The 17,844-nt window shown below is 36.4% G+C and overlaps 1 protein-coding gene across 50 annotated transcripts in view; it reads right to left on the bottom strand.

The window, feature by feature from the left end:
* rims2a (regulating synaptic membrane exocytosis 2a) overlaps positions 1 to 17,844 on the bottom strand; it is a 267,723-nt gene that overhangs the window by 53,363 nt on the left and 196,516 nt on the right. For 24 of the 50 annotated variants that reach the window (XM_069194863.1, XM_069194864.1, XM_069194865.1 and 21 more), the window contains 4 exons: positions 15,040 to 15,078; positions 11,838 to 11,944; positions 10,249 to 10,421; positions 9,399 to 9,680 (listed from right to left, as the gene is read on the bottom strand). In XM_069194863.1, the coding sequence (XP_069050964.1) occupies positions 9,399 to 9,680; positions 10,249 to 10,421; positions 11,838 to 11,944; positions 15,040 to 15,078 (601 nt within the window). The remainder of the gene's footprint in view (positions 1 to 9,398; positions 9,681 to 10,248; positions 10,422 to 11,837; positions 11,945 to 15,039; positions 15,079 to 17,844) is intronic. The other 26 variants (XM_069194891.1, XM_069194869.1, XM_069194872.1 and 23 more) reach the window with 4 other exon arrangements.

Raw genomic sequence — 17,844 nt, 5'->3', positions numbered from 1 at the left:
CCCTTTTTTATTTCTTCTCTGCATTGTCTAAATGTAAAATGATGTGTCAAGGATGTAGTTCTAATTTACACCTAATTATTGCTTTCATAACCTACCATGTAATAGCAGTCGAACTGGTCTATCTATAATGTCTTGTTATAGCTGTGCCACCCATTTAATGGATGGGCACTACAGGGTTCACAAGTGTATTCAGACCTATGTGGTCCCATTTTGTGAAATTATAAAATGACACATATGATTTTTTAAACTTAATATTGCATTCAAAAGTTAAATTCTCAAACTAAAGTCATTGTATGTGTAAGATAAATTATAGTAAATGACATAAAAAACTAAAGAGCAAAAGTGGGATACAGTATGTGTTGATAGCACATTCTGACCCATAAACTCAATATTTGATGGAAGCACCTTTGCAATTAGAGATGCAAGTCTTCTTGGATACGTTCCTACTAACTTTGCACACTGCCTCTGTGCACGTTTTGGCCATTCTTCTCGACACATTTGCTTGTGCTCTCAAGCAGATAAGGAATTGCTTATGAATAGCAGCTTTCAAGTTTATCCACAGATTCACAATAGGATTCAAATCAGGAGTTTGACTGGGTCACTCAAAGACATGCACTTTCTTATTCTTGGACCACACCGGTGCAGCTTTGACCTTGTGCTTTGGATCATAGTCCAGATGATACTGTACGTGAAAGAGACTTTCCTCCATTATTTGCCTGTACTTTACTTCATCCATTTTCCCCTGCCTTTACAAGCTTCCCAGTCCCTGCTGCTGAGAAGCAGACTCAAGTGCCACAACGTGTTTCAACATTTCAGTAGTTTGGTAAGAACCTAACATATACAAGAGAGAGATGAGATATGCAGAGTGTATTAGCCATAGCGTCTGGCTGAGGGAGACCCCCCAAAAGAATGCCCAAAAAGACAGCTGTAGCATTCAAAGTGCAGAGCTAAGAGAAAGTACGTTCAGCTGCGGCAAATGAGCACATTTTTAGCCCAACATAACAAGTGTTATGACGAGTGTATGGAGTGAAAGGTCGTGTGTGATGCTTGTATGAGCTAGTGGGTTCAGACATGGTGCCTGAGGAGCACATAAGCTGTGAGTGACGGAATGCAAGTCAGCAAACATGTGGCAGCACTAGCAGCTAGCAGTAGTAGCAGGACTGGATAGATTAGACTGAAATGTTGATTTGTGCTGTGGAAGGTGCTGGAGCATCCGAAGAGAATCTTCGTGGAATCTGGAAGAGAGCTTCCAGCTGCATGTAGCAGTACTAGCTAATTTAAGATTGCAATTCTTTGGCAGGCACTTGCAACCAGAAGGAACTTGCAACCAGAAGTACTACTGTCACAATGCCCAGAAGAATAGCCTGATGCACAACAAGGCAGGGAGTTGTTACTTGCTGAATTTGGCTAGATAAGACTGACTTTGAACTGAATCCCTAAAAAGAGGTGGATTATCAGCTACAGTATGTATGCAGCTGGAGGCTTGGGAGGGGAAAAGTCGAAGGCAGGTACTGACCAGTCGTACGCCAGTCTAAATGGGGGGGTGCCTATCCCAGGTGCTAAGGACAACTTGGGGGAGAATGACGAAGTCCAGAACTGGTACAGACAGCCTCTGTGTGCTCACGCTTGTTGGGCAGACAGGGGGCTCTTGAAGTGGACAGAGAAAAAAAGGATTGAGGAAGAGGGGACGGTACAACAGATGCTGGTTGGGGCAGTAGATGGGATAGGTTGGATGTTCGACCGGAATACAGCAGGCAAGAGGAAGAGAGAGAGGGATGGGGGAAAATGCAGCATGGGCAGCTGCCACATTTGTTTATTTCTGTGAGGTTTGCTGATGTCAGGAAACCTGCAAGAAAAACGCAGACAGCATGGTGGGTTGCTTGCTTTGCATGGAGCCTCGAAGCTGAAGAGGCTAGTGAGACCCCATTCCTGGTTGCAGGTAAGATGCCAGCAACGCAGAATGTGAAACACAGCTGTTGGTGACAAATGAGACGCAGAGCGCTGAAAGGATGCGTGCCATATGAGACAGAAGTGCTATGGGAAGCCCAGCGTGCGTGACGTATATGCGTAGGCAAGTGGAAGATTGCGATCCAACTTGCCTCTTGAATTTTGCATTTAGACCAAAACGTTAAAGTTCTGTCTTGACCATAAAACAAATTTTGCCACATGTTTGTAGTACAAAAACTTCAGTATCTGTGAAAGTTACAGTAGGTACTTTAAAGTTTCCACAAATGACAAAAGTACGCATGTGAGACTTAATAATATGCGAATCTGGTCAGCATATGTGAAAAAAAGTGTTAAATCATAATTTTGCTCAAATATTTGGAATCGCAAACAATTGATCTTATATATATATATGCTGTGTTGTAAATGCCATTCAGAGTTTAATGTAATTTTTTTATAGTATTGGCTTCCTTCATGCCATTCTGCCACATACAGTAGTCCAGCTTTGATTCATGGACGTTTTCTCCCAGCTCAGCCACTGGCTTTTTCAAGGTAACTGTTGATTCTCAGGGGTATCCCTCCTCCTTGCCTGGTTGCTCAGTTATTTGCTTGCCTGTCTACCACAATCAGGACAGATTACTGTCCTTGGTAAAGGTATAGTAGCTTTATAGTATCTAACAATCTAATAAGGAATGAGATACTCTGAAAGTACAATGAGATACTGTGAATGTACAATATCACTGCCACCTTTGTCCTTTGTGTACCCATGCATACAGTACGTAGACACTTGATGTTTCCAAATGAGCTTTTTAGTATTTCTGTATTGGGAATACTTCAGAAAACATCACTTTCTCCACGTGGTGCAAGAGGAAGTCATTGGAAAGGGATTTCCAATTCTGATCCCAGAGACCCACAAACCTGCTGACAAGATCTTACTGAGAAACCATTTTTGAAACCTGCTGTGTCACATTATGGATACATCTGGAGCATCCAAATTATGATGAAATGACCGAATATATTCTGAACTATATCCAGAAACGTTTATGTTCAATTTTTCTTTTGAATTGGATTTTCCATTTAATCTTTCATTATAACCTACAAAAATAAAAAGCCCTTCACACTCCTTGGTAATTAAAATGCTAATTAAGAGCATAAGAGAAGACAGGCAATTAATTAGCAGAGTAGCTCCTTATTGTCATAGAAATAACTTCTATGAAAATATCATCTGATGCTTATTGGCTTTGCTGAGTATTTAATTTCCATGACCTTCAATTAAAAAAAAAGTCATGAAGAATTCAAAAGTTAATTAATTATATACATTTTTTGGCTCAAATGGATCGGCGCACAGATAGCGCACAGATAGCGCACAGCATTACCCTAACGTATAAAAATTGCGTTGTTACGCTGACTATGTGGTGGTGGAGGGGAGTCCCCATTACCTGTAAAGCGCTTTGAGTGGAGTGTCCAGAAAAGCGCTATATAAGTGTAAGCAATTATTATTATTAATTATTATTATTATTATGTGTGTCATCTAATCAACTTCTTCTTAACACGATAAAGCTCCTCACAAACCTGCAAAGAGTACTGACCTGATCTAACACAAGCTAATAGCACCGAAATTAATTTTACCATGGTAATGAACCAAAATAAAACTACAAAAATTCTATTAATTTAGTCTTTATAGTTACAAGTATTTCTAATTAAATACATATCTTTGTTATTTTAATGGTTTTAATTTAAAAAGATCTACAAAAATTCAGCCCAGAACTCATGTTGTCCATAGATACACAATGTGAACCACACATCCAAAGCAAAAAAAGAGAACTAAATAGATAATAAATATGAAATAAAAAATTAAAAGTCCTGATTCAGCAGAAGAATTCAAACACTTTGCTGTGGCAAATCTAAATTAATTTAGCTGTACAAAATTACCTTAACAAGTCATACAATTCTTTGAACTTCAAGCAAAGATTCAACCAAGTAAGCTAACTAGCTATCAAAACGACTCAGGGATGTGAAGTTGTGTAAAGATCAGGGAAGTATATAAAAACATTTCAAAGATCCTGAATAGCTCTTTAAGCTTTGGTGAAGTCAATCATTAATTAGGAAATGAAGGGGAATAATAATCCTTACACTTAAGCAATAAAGCACGAGAGGCCGTGCTATATCGTGAATACAGTTAAAAGACGTTGTTAGGCCTGACGTGAAGCTATTAAAAGTAAATAGTACTTTTCTGGACTCTCATTTAAAGCTCTTTATAGGTCATAAGGGACTCCACTCCACAACCACAAATGTGTAGTTCCCACTAGATGATGCGACGGCAGCCATAGTGTGCCAGCCCACTCACCACACACCAGGTATCAGTGGTCAGGAAAACAGAGTGATGAAACCAATTCATAGTTATGGATTATTAGGAGGCCATGATTGGTAAAGGCCCTGGGGAAATTTGGCCAGGACACCAGGGTTAATACCAGGGTTTCTTTGGAGACTCAGGACCCCCGTTTTATATCTCATCCAAAGGACAGCGCCTTTTTTACAGTAAAGTGTCCCTATCACTCTACTTAGGCATTAGTATCCACACAGACCTTGGGGTCAGCACTCCCTATTGGTCCCACTAACAGGAGGTCTCCCATCCAGGTACTGGCCAGGCTCAAAACTGTCTTGCTTCATGGTTACCAGTTGTGAGCTGCAGGGTGATCCTGCATAGCTGCTGGAGTACTGTATTATCCAGACACCGTGTAGCTCAGGCTGTATCTCCAAACTGAGCACATCCAAAGCCCCCAAAAAAAGGTGTATGTACAGTACATACTGTAGATAATGAAAAAAACTGAAAAGTCATGATTGCAGAATAATTCAAAGGCAAAGAATAAACTGGAAAGGCCCACAGTAAATTTTAAAAAGTCAGTGGTTGAAATGAGAGAAAATGTCCAAATGTTCAAAGCATGAATTGGGCTAGGAGGACATCAATTCTGAAAGTAAAACATTAATATTCTTTGAGTTTCCTACAATGCACACAGTGTACTGCAGACATCTGTCAAAATTTGTTTTATGGTCAGATGAGACAAAATAGGAATATTTTGGTCTAAATGTAAAATGTTAGGTCTACTGTGAATAAGTGATTCACAGAGCAACACCATCCCTGCTGTCAAACCCCCCTTGTGACAGTAGCCCCACAACATAATACTGCCCCTCGTTATCTGATCCCCAGGGATTGAGAAGCTTGTAAAGATTGAAGGGAAAATGGATGGAGCAAAGTACAGGCAAGTCTTGGAGGAAAACTTGCTTTAGTTTGCTAAAGGCCTAAAACTGGTCATGGAAATTCACCTTTCAGCAGGAGAATAACTCAAAGCACAAGGCCAGAGCCCAACTGGAGTTGCCCTGTCAAAGTCCTGACTTCAATCTTATTGTGAATTGTTGAAAATGTGACTTGTGAAGATTTGAAAACTGCCATCCATAAACAATCAATAAGCACCTTTTGAGAATTTGAGCTAATCAGTTTTCTGTTTCAACATTCAAGTTTTAAATAAGAATTAAATGTATTATTTTACATATAATTGCACAGTATACAGTATGTACTGCATATACTGTACACTGTACATATGAAATGGGACACAATAGGAGGGGTGTGCATACTTTTGCAAAACATATTTAATACCTGCTACTGTACATATCATGTGATGAATATTTAGTATTCAGAATACACTGAAAATGTTCAAACAAAATGAGAACATTCTTTTCCAAATCTGGAATGTAACATCTAATTGTTATAGAAAGTCACGAGAATAATCCATTCAACCTGTCCTGTTGTCAAGTCTGAGGGCTGACATGCAGTCCAGTTAGTTACAGTAAACGCCTGAACTAGTTTCTGAAAGAAAATGTTTTACCTTGAATAAAACAGAATGAAGTAAAACTAAATGACCATAATAGCATAATCAAGAATAAGAACAACCTTAAAGGATTATAAAAATGTGTAGAAGCAAATTTTGCTGTTTGATTGTAATGATGGATTGTCCTAAAGCACATTAAACTTTACTTATTTGTATTTCTCATTCTTATTGTTAATATGAAACAAACACAATCACACGGCTGTCTAATCATCTATTTGTCCTAGAAAATGCACAAACCAACTTACTGAAGATCTGCAATTTAATTAAAGGACATGCAATCTGATTGGGCCTGCTATGTAAGGGGTTGAGGCAGCATTTTCCACACATTTTAAAGGAATAGTTCATTTCACATTAAATACATCAGTGCTTTATGTTAATAACTAGTTGATAATGCAACCGATAATCCATAGAGAAACAACAATGTAGGATCACAGGAACCATAATAAGAAGAACATAAGGATCAAAGAGAACTGTTGATGACATACTGTACAGTAAGCTACTTTTTTTCTCTTATTCTTCCTTCAGGGCTTGTGTTTCATGATCATATCACATACACTGTAAGCCTATGAGATTCTTGTTCAATTCTCCTCTTAAACAGTACTGTTATACAGTACACTACTGTGTTTAAGAGAACAAAATAAAGTATTCAATAAAAAAGTAACCTAGAAAAGTCGATGTAGATAGTAGATGATGTAAAAGTAATGACTTTTTTTCTTGTTAGGAAAGTTTCTGGCAAAACAGGAGCAGTATGAAGACAATATTTCTACAAAAAAATTTCCAAAGCTCACTTTTGCAAAGAAATATATATTTTAGGTAAGCAGAATTATTAGATGATTCAATATGATGTTATTGATAGTTCTCAAAGTCAATAAAACCAAACAAATGGGTCACTTATAAAAAATAAAAAATGGGGAAATGTAAACAGTTCAATAAGAAACTCATTTGGAGGAAGAGTGCAGTGTTTTGACCTCTTCTTCTGTCCATTTTATATTGATCTTTGATAAGTGTAGTGCTGCTGCTTTAGAAAGAAGGAATCGCATGCTTAATAAAGTTACAGTGATAAATACAATTAGTTATGGAAGAGGAGAGAGTGGGCACAGATTAAGCAGGCAAGAACACAGCCACAAATACTAAAACAGTGGTGCAAGATGCCTTTGCAAGGTATATCAGACTTCCCTCACTGGTGTTTAGGTACTGTTTGTGTACAGTATATCCTTATTGTCCCTTAGCATTCTATTCATATAATTAAATCCCTAATACAAAAGTACTACTTGAAATAAAGGAATCTGAGTGTAGTCAATGATTTACTGAACTGCAGTTCAGGTGAAAAACGTATATACTGGCAGCTAAAATGATGAGGACACCTGGACATCATACTGAAATGCAATTAATTATGGACAAATAAGTGCAAACCAATGCAAACTGATTTCATTCTTAAAGGAAAATGCAGTGGAATGCACTCAGTTTATAGAACAATTACTCTTAATATCACAGCTACAGATTCTATGCATTCTGTCAAATCAGTTATGTAAAACATATTGTTTATGATGTTAATTTGAATCCTAATTATGACCAGATCATGCTTATACTGCCTACAGACATACCATCGTGTCAAAAGGACCATATAACTGCAGAGGCTATATTTTTATTCTTATTTTATTACTTAGTTATTTATTCTTAAGTCATCATGAGTTACTTTGACTGTGGAAATTCTCAAACTAAAATACTCTTCCCAAGGTTGCCTTCTTGAGAGCACTACATGGAGTGGAAAACCCCAATGATATACCATTTCTCTACAAGGAGTGTAACTGTAGTTTTTATTTTTCAGTTCTATAAATCTAGCTTCTCCACTGGCAAAACACCTCAAACGTCCAAGTTACCTCTCCCATATCTAGCAGTAAACGCTATACAAGGCACTTCTTACTTTACAAGAATGTCCTTGCTTTGCTCTTCTTATTATGCCTTTATAATATAGAGCAGCACTCCTAACCACACTACTCCAACTTATGGAGACCTCTGTTCACCATTTTTTTTCACATCTTTGACAGTTAAAAACATAAGAACAGTTACAAACGAGAGGGAGCCATTCAACCCTCATAGCTCCTTTTTGTGATTGGTAGATAATCCATCCAAGGAACTGATCCACCTTGGATCCAGCTGTTTGTTGAAAGAAGTCTTCATAAACCTGTGAAGCTTGTTCTGTAATCCCACAACTCCTTGGGAAAGAAGTACTCAAGAAGTCCATAGGATTGACTTTGTCACTGTCTTTGAGGAATATGAATACTTGCATTAAGTGCTCTTGTACTCTTCTGTGGTAAAGTCTAAAATGGGTCAGTTCCTGTAGTATTCAGCCTTTCAGTGTAGGACGTTTGCTGTAGTCCCAGAATACATACTCCACTTTGGTCTGCATTGCCTCTACTTTCTGATGTCTGTTTACATATACAGTACAAGATTCTGCAAAACATTGTCTTTTTATAATTGAGAACAAGAGAACTATATAATTTTCTATATGGGCCTTCTGGACCTTGCTTCATTGTTGATCCTGAAGAAGTGGATTAAATTCATGAATACCGTTCAGAATTTTGTATATTTGAACCAATTCTTGTAGTCTTCTCCATTCAATACAATTTTATTAAAATGTCAGGGCACTTCATTCCATTAAGTCCTCATAGCTGGTTGCTCTTTTTCATAGTAATTCAATAGAATAAATTGATTTTACAAGTTGCCTGTGAAAACCTAAATTGTCTTGATTTTAAATCCTGCATTTCTAACAACATATCCTAAAATGTTGTTCTCCTTTTGATGTATAATGAAGATGCACAATCAATTGCATTTTATTGTCTTTCTGGGAACATTATGAGTACTTGCCAAGTACTGTATTCATCCTTCACTCCTTTCCAGGCTTCCAACCTAAACATTTATGCATAGTTTAGTTCTTCAGTAAGATTTAAAGTTGCCCAGATACATTTTCATTGCCAGTACCTTTAAATCTTGAGTAATCTCTGCATTTCTTAATGCAACCTATGTGTTAAAATTAAACTCAGGTTAAAACCACCTTCCTTAAAATACAATATGCATGACTGTGCCCAATTTACTTTCTGTGGTTAGTGTGGGACGTCTGATGAGATAATGATATCACACCTTGGTTTTGCATCTTCCTCCACCACTGCTTCAGCCCTTAGGAAAACAAACTTCATCCCAATTTTCTAAAGATTGTCTCAATTGTTTGAGTCACACAATATTTGCAGTAGCTTTATTATTATTTAAAGATTTCTATTTCATGCCATCCTGGTGTTTTCAGGGCACACCCAAAATAACTGACACTATGGCAAATTCATTTTAGTTAATGGCCATTTGGATAGACGGCATCTGATCTTTATTTACCTGGTCAATAGGTTTTGGACAATTCCATCATTTTAACTCTTATTTAATGGAAGAAGGCTGGCTAGATGCAATCTGATGTAAACTGCAATAAAAATTGGGACAAAGCTTTGTTTTGAGAGGGTAACTACAACACCCTAAAATCTACCACTACCAAAAAAGCAAGGGGCACTGGCTAGATTTTACCTGACATCGTTCTCCGAGAACCTCCTCTGCAAATCCTCTTTCTTTCTTTGTCTTTTCTCTTTTTCTTCCTCCTGTGGTTCCTCCTCCACCAAATCTTTGCCTTCCTCTTCCTGCTCCCCTTCCTCTTTATCCTCTACTTTCTCACAGCTCTCGGTTTCCTGCCCCTCCCTCTTCTCCTCTGACCCCGCCTCCTCCTCCTCCTCTTCCTCAGGCAAAACCTCTTCCAAAACCTCCTCCCCCTCCCTCCCACCCTCCTTTTTATCATGCATTGTTCTGGAGCGCCTGGCGGCGCACAGAATAGACAGGAAGGCATGCAAAAGAAGAAAGGAAAACATGTGAACAGAAATAAGAACAACCACCAGACTGAAACATTCAGACATTAAAATGGAAAGAAATAAAAAATGATAGCATTCCAAGTTGACGTAAAACATAAAGCAAGACTGCAGCACATACACTAGAAGAAAAAAGCTCTAGCTGTTTCCATGTTATAAATATCACTTATTTACCCTTTACAATATCAATCACAACATGTTCACTTTCACAGTGCACTGCCAAGTGTGGGCAAACCTCAACAAACAAAAGTAAAGTTCAGACGTTTGGTTCAATTCTCACATAAGCAGAGCCAAACCTGAACTCACTGAATTGCTGGAAATGCGTCTGTCTGAAACAGACATTTCCTTCATGGATAGGGGCCCAGTCCAAATATTTTTGACGGTATAAATATCTGAACTTGGCAACTTTAGTCTGAACCCGAGAACATCAAGGAGGTTCAGTATCCAGTTGTACGTTTGCTCACTCCTGGCTGCTGCACTTTGTTCTATTGGTCGTGTCTGCATGTCAGGTGCCCCACCTGATCTTCCTGTTACCCCGCGGTCTTTCGGACTGGACAGACATGTAGCTCGTGCTGCTGAACCGAGAGGCGCTACTGGTCCTCGACACAGCGGACACGTCGCTCACATCACTGTCCGAAGACTTGGTTGAGATGTTATCCGAGCCCCTCTGTGGGTCTCTCCCCGACCGGTGCTGCAAGAGGGACACAGGCATTCTCGATTAACTTCTTCACCAGAAAAGGAAACATGGGGCTATCGAGAAAATAACAGAAAACATATTTTTGACATATGCATAGAGTCATATGCATATGCATCAGCTAGAGTCACAATACAGGAAAAAAAATATACAAGAACATTTAGATATACATACATACAGTATATTGCATCAGATTTATATATTCAAATCCAAACTAATTATATATATGACTTATTAAAAAAATTAAATGTTTGTAAATTAAGTTATTTATTAATTAATACATTAATTAATGTATTATCTTCATATTATCTTCATGCTTTTAAAGTTAAATATTTAGTCATTAGCACTTACTGTATGGATACACAAGCCTCAGTGTAGAATTACATAACTACATCCTAATTCTAGACTGATTTTAATAAAAAAACTGATTAAATTTCTACACTCACTACCTTTAGTAATATAAAATGTACAATATGTTATATACTGCAAGTCAAAACAAAATGAATGCTTTTAAAAGAAAGTGATCTTATATTCGACAAAATGTATAAAGTTCTAAGGTAAATACAAGATTAAATGGTTAAAAATACGTATATGAACCTGTAGAGGTCTTGAGATCACCACTTTATAACTATATACTGCATGCTTTTCATAGGTATAAATATTTCTTTGATAGAGATAGTTGCAGAATTTCAACAAACCAAGATGGAGATGAAACTACAGCATATCAAAACAAAATTAATTAAACCCATTTGCACATAAAGCAGATTAAGTGCTTAATTTGAATTAAACAATTAATTTATTTTATATAGTCCTTTTTATCCCAAAGCATCGGACTCCACAGCAGATCAAGTGAAAATTTGTTTTACCATTTGAATTAAGGGAGTCCAGATTGTGCATGATTAGAGCAGAAATTAGTCAGGACGATGGTATTACCATCTCTACTCTTACAAACTGTATTGCAAAATTAAAAGGATACAAGAATGTAGTTAAAGGTGATACATTCCTTGGAAAACCCTAACAAACTGAATTAAATCTGTTTTGCAGTCAGCAGAACCACAAAAAAACTGCTCTCATACCTTCAAACGTTACAGCAACATCTTACATAAGAGTATCATCAAAATCTGACACAAAAACAGCATCACACATAAAGCTATGAGTACATAAAATTGAGATCAGGTGCTAAAATAATATGAAGATAGCTGCCACTACTCTTTTGCTAGGACTCTTGCTGAATAGAGAAGAAAGAAAACAATACGTTTTGGCCGTGGAGCCTTCTCCTGAAGGAGCCTTCACTTTCTCCTGACACACCTGAAGAAGGCTCTGCAGTCGAAATGTTGTGTTTCCTTTCTTCTCTTTTCAACATGGAATGAACCTATTACTTGTTCCTTATAAAAGATGAGTTTGTTGACTTGCCTTGGAATGGTAGTCCTGCTCCAGCCTGGAGTCTGAGCCAGCTCCTTGTTTGTATTTGTTCATTTTCAGCTTCATCTGCCTTGTCCTCTCTTCTACATCCATAGCACCTGAAAAGGGGAAAGGTACCAGAGTCAGCAGAGTCCTTTGTACTTAGATCTGACACATTCATGTGTGATGGAAGCCTTGTGAGATGTGGAATGAGCTACAGTATGGTGTTAGTGGGAGAAAATATGTGAAGCATGAAATAAAAAAAGAAATAAAATATAATTTTTATAACCCTAGCTTTTCCTAACAAACTCTTCCAGCTAAACAACTACTACTTTTAAGCCATGAGCACAAATAGATTTTAATAAATAATCAAATTTAAACTCCTCTACATCACATTTTTTTCCTAGCAAAGCATTCCCCTTGACTGAACAAACACGATACGTTTTTTCCATAAAATAACAAATAATGTATATATGTTGAGTTGATAATATGCTTGTTCTGAAAAAAGAAAGTGAATAGACACAGAACTAGGACCATCAGATCTTGAGGTGGACATAATGTCAGATTAGTTTTAAGCTCATTTTACAGTCAGAAGATAAAACCATACTTCATTCGGAACATGTGAATTGTAGATCACATCAATCCTGCTTTGTGTGAAAATGCCAAATCCAACAGCCCTCATAGCCTAATTGCCTAAAAAGCTGATGGATCAGGTGTACATTCCTGTAACTAGGCACAGAAGTAATGAATTACTAAAATGACGCACTAGCAAAGTAATTCTGGAACTAAAGATAGTGAGAGGGAATTGTACAGAGATTGTCCATTTCCATAGATTGTTCATTTGGCTAAATTAATTATAAATGGCCGGCATTCCGATATGTTACTCTCTATAAGTTGAATGACAATATACAGTACATATACAATATACACACTGTATCACTTAGACATGATGCGCCACCCTCAGTTATATAAAAGTCTGCACAAATGCTTGACTTCTGAAAAATCCCAAAATCTCAAAGCAAACAGATGCAAATCTAGGCAGGAACAGAGGTGAAAAGAGGGAATTCTGTGGAAGGCACCACAGAAGAGGAATAAGAACTGACCCCTATGGTGCAGTGGCCTTCTCTCTGTATGTTAGAAGTTACTTTAATAGCAACTGAACTCTTCTGGAAATTAACATTTGAAAAAGAAACCTTTATAACTTAAAATATTTTAAAAGGGAAGAAAACCAATTAAAAGCAAAATTTTGAATAGTGGCAATAAAATACTATATTACATACTATACAAGAGTTAGATGAGGACAGCTGAAAGTAGGCTTTAAATTTTACATGACTTGGCTGGTCTTCTCTGTTGTCCATGTTCTGTCCACATCTCATTCACACTGATTTGACATTTGAAGTTCACCTCTAGTGCATTTGCTACTTTACTTGTACTGTTAAAATGTCTGTATATAATCTGGTTATGTTTTATGTTTTCAGTTTCAAATTTAATTTTATCACACAGACAGATGCCATATTTCACTATAAATAAATCCTTTATAGATCTGGTACTCTTGGGCACAAGATCATTATATCAGAAACAAAGATCATTCATTCATTTTGTTTTGTGGCGCCATTTGTCTTCATGTAAAGTGGAATGTTTTCCTGCACAGTGTGAGTAACATTCATTCATGGGCAGCAATATTGTCTGAAAATAAATGTAGTGCATGCCCAACACTCCGGCTTGTTTTGAAAGAACATCATACACATTTAACGGAAACAACAGACACTAATTATACCCTGCATGTCTGAAATTCATGAAAAGATGGCAAAAACTTGAAATAGTTGCAAATCAATGAGTACAGCAGATGGTAATGGGCATCTACATCAGACTGTAATTCAGAGAAGTTTTCTGTAAATATAGTATTATACAGAATCAATACTGCATTGTAATTGCTGCAATCCTGCACAAAATGCATTGATATTCTAAGGAAATACAGTATCTATTGAGTTCCATGATAGTGCATCTGCTACAACAAGGGGTTGGACCATGGTGACTTAGAATAAAATCCCACAGATGTTCATGCACAAGTGACTGAATCAGTGCTTACTACCAGTGACCCACGCAACACTCCGCTACACTCTCACATCCTAACATGCACTCCCAGCTATGTGCAAAACATGACAGTAGCCCGATGGATAACTCTACTGAGTGTAAAACCAACCAAGTTATCGGCAAGATAATAAAAGACTCGGTATACTTGCAAACAAATGCCCTTTGCAAAGAGAATCTGCTGACAAATTATTCTGGGCAAAGAAAAATGATCTAGCCATTTTCACATGTCGGGAGTTATGGCAACCCACAGCCTGTCCCAGAGACTTAGCACATGATTGCTCTTAACCCTGGACAGCACACTACTCCATCAGAGGGCCACAGAAAAAGAGTCCATTTAGAATAGTCAATCAAGCAAAGTCATAGCCTAATCTAGAAGCACAGGTTTATATACTGTGGGCCTACACCCTGGATGAGACACCTGTCTATCACAGGGCACATTACAAGCATATGTATTTCGGAAATAGGAGAAATCTGAGCTCTGCGCACAAAAAAGCATCCTAGTCAGGAATTCACCCAAAGACCCGGAGAGCTGTAGGCAGCAGAATGAACCACCATGCTATTATGCCGCACACAGGGAAAGCTACATTTTGCATATACTGTAGTGTTTCAAACATGTGCTGTGGTCTTACATTGTGTGGTACAGTACTTGCGATGTGGATTGGTTTACTGTAAACACATTTTACTGTTTTGGCGTGTTACTTAAGATGGACATCAAGTTTTGAAGGGATTCAGAATTGAACAAATGAACCCAAATCTTGACCTAATCATCTTTTATGCAAGATATACAGTACCATAAATACTAAACTAACTTCTCTAATTCAAATTAGACAAGACGATCAAGGGTATTCTCTCATTAACACCTCAATGGATGGTTTCACAGACCAAGACATAATAACATTGATCCAAGATTAGTGCATATCAGGGTCTGTGAAACCACTGAAACAGTATTGAATAAAATATATATATATACAGTAATTTACAACCCCTTCAAGTGTGTGAGATCCCTAAGTCGTTTAACATCTGTTTTTTGAAAACAGCTCCTGTGCTCCCCTTGTTTTAGGAAAAGTAAAAAAACAACGAGGCACTATGAACATTAGAAAAGACTTTGCAACTGTCCTACCTGGATCTCCATTCTCTGGCTCTGCTTCATTCCTCTCTACTTTTTATTTTAAGATGGCAATGAAAAGGAAACACAAAAATGAGAAAAAAAACAGAACAATAAAACAGTGACGTTAAAAAAAAGAACAATAAACAAGGCGTTAACAAAAAGAGAAAAAGAAATGACATGAACATTTATGTAAGTAACTATTTGGCCTCATACTGTAGATGATATTTCTCTTTGTCGTCTGTGCTGCATAATCATTAAACATGAAATCTTTGAAATGCAGCAGAATAGCTGTGATCGGATATTTTGTTGAACAGTAGCTCATAACTCTTAAACCTTTGAACATTTAAATGCAGTATTTGTTTGTCTGAAAAACAGTCACCTGGGCCTGCCACGCTTGTAAAAGGTCAATAAAATATAGTTCTGTTTTTGATACTGTGTCAAATCATTCATGCAGGAAAAATTTTGAAATATTTTTTCTGATTTGAGTTTGTACAAGTGAAAAGACAAAGATTTAGAAAATACTGCTTTACGGGCTGTAAAACCAGAATGTTTTGCACTATAATGAAGTAGTTACAAGACGTCCCATCTAATTATATTCACATATAGTAATGTACAGTATAATGGATTTTAGTTGTTTTCTAACTTACAGTATGTAGCATTGTTTTGTGGCTAAGGCATTTGGTATGTCTATGATCTCACTATTTACCCCAAATCCAAATGAACGTCAACTTTTATCTTTCTCTGTAAAAATAACCAATGCTACCAGTATATTTGACAGAAGAAAACATGATGTATAGAAGGCAATGCACACAGACTAAACTACAAAGTATTTCTCAGAGGTTCTTACTGTAGCTCGTATTTTAATTTATTTCTCTTCTTCCTGCAGAACCCATTGGCTAATTCATTTACTTTTGATTTTTTAAGTAAAAAGCAACAAGGGTTTTAGCTTTTAGAATAACATGCAAATGCTATACAGATGTATTTGTTATGAGCCAAATAAAGGTTGAATCTTTAGCTGGCTTATGCTAGATTTTTAGCAAGACAAGACAGCCTTTACATTTGGATCCACATGTGATTTTAACTCCCATTTATTTTAGAAAATGGACTAAGTTTTTATTTGGTCTGTTATATAGCACATTCAGCCATTTATGTAGTACATTGCTCATATATCATCACCCTACATCATTCATTCAGCTATTTTCTTTTAATTTGGCAGGTACTGTACATCAGGACAATCATCAAAGCTGCACCAGAATCACAGCTGAACAGCACATCGTGCAAAACCTTCTCACCACTTTAGGGTTCTAAATATCAGTAGTGTTTCTAGTGCATTAAAATAATTTTTAACAAGTGTGTGGATGTATGAAGGATTCTACTTCAGCTTTCACTCTTTCACAATTGCCTTAAGAAAAGTCTTATTATTGTACAGACTTCTGACTTTTTAGATCTTAGACGCTGATTGTTTCACCAGACAAACACTGTTTAACAGACTGGAATTATCTACAAAGGTTTCCTGGAAAGAACTGTATTGCATTATTAGTCATTATCAGTGATTCAGTTTTCATAGAACTAATTTGCTATGTTCTATTTTCATAGAAATGACGAAGACTTAAATGTTTACTATTTTAAAACCTTAGGGGTTTTCATACTTTAAACTTTGTATATTTTATATCAATGATTTTATGCATTTTAAATATTAAATATGTTATGACCTTTTGATTAAAAATGTGCAAATATAAACATACATTCTGCACTTACCACCATGTCTAACAATGCTTCCTTTAGAACTTATTTTTATAAAAGTTATAATTTTGTAATCAAAAGATAATTACTGTATGTACAGTATGGCACGAATACCTGACAATGCATTATACTGAATGTATTGTTTGTTCAGATCAAATTAAAAAGTCTTTCAGACTAGACAACATTCTATACCTATGTAGCCTGTATATGATTTTATAAAACCACATAAGCCAGAAATGCCAGGGATACATTCTGAATTCATATACAAATACATTCACACATACAATCTACAGTATAATGTAAAAACATGTAAGAACAAGGGGTTTTTGTGTTCCATGTAGACCCAAATACAACTAGAGTAATTAAATAAGAAAATGGAGACAACGTAATATTTATAATGAGTTTAAAGAAAATAATTGCAAACATAAAGTGAAATACAGTTTGCAGCAATTCAGTCTGTTTAATTTCATGTAAACACCAATATTTAAGCAATATACTGTACCGTATAAGACAGTTTTGTCACCAGCAATATTTAACTAATGCTGAAAACACCATTCAGCACACATTTCTAAAAATATTGAACACCAATTTTATACTTGATACTTAATAAATTAGCTGTTAGATTCTGGTACCCTGTACAATTGCAAAAACTAGTAATACAGTATATTAATGGCTATTAAAAGTATTAATAATTATAGTAAAATTGTAACATATTCTTTGAAGAAAATTGCATTTAGCTGGAAGTGTTTTTGCAAATAATACATAAAGATAAATCCACATTATCTGGTAGAAAAATCTTAGAACTAGACATTAAGTGACTTTGTTTTCTGATCAAAAATATATCGCCTATGACTGATAATCACTCCTATGAGACTATAATACAGACTACAAAATATAGTATAAAAATGAGATTTTTGATGAGTATAGAAATGAGAGCACAGGTACCTGCAAATATTTAATATTTGCAATACTCAGTTGGCTGTTACCATGTCATTTGCACAGTACATGTCGTTTTCCACAGAAAAATGAAAATGTTCACAAACTCACACTCCAGACGTTTCTCCCTTTCACTGT

The sequence above is a fragment of the Lepisosteus oculatus genome, chromosome 10, assembly GCF_040954835.1.
Source record: "Lepisosteus oculatus isolate fLepOcu1 chromosome 10, fLepOcu1.hap2, whole genome shotgun sequence".
NCBI classification, from domain to species: domain Eukaryota; kingdom Metazoa; phylum Chordata; class Actinopteri; order Semionotiformes; family Lepisosteidae; genus Lepisosteus; species Lepisosteus oculatus.
Note: the sequence above shows the minus strand (reverse complement) of the source record. Positions and strands in the feature narration are given on the sequence as shown.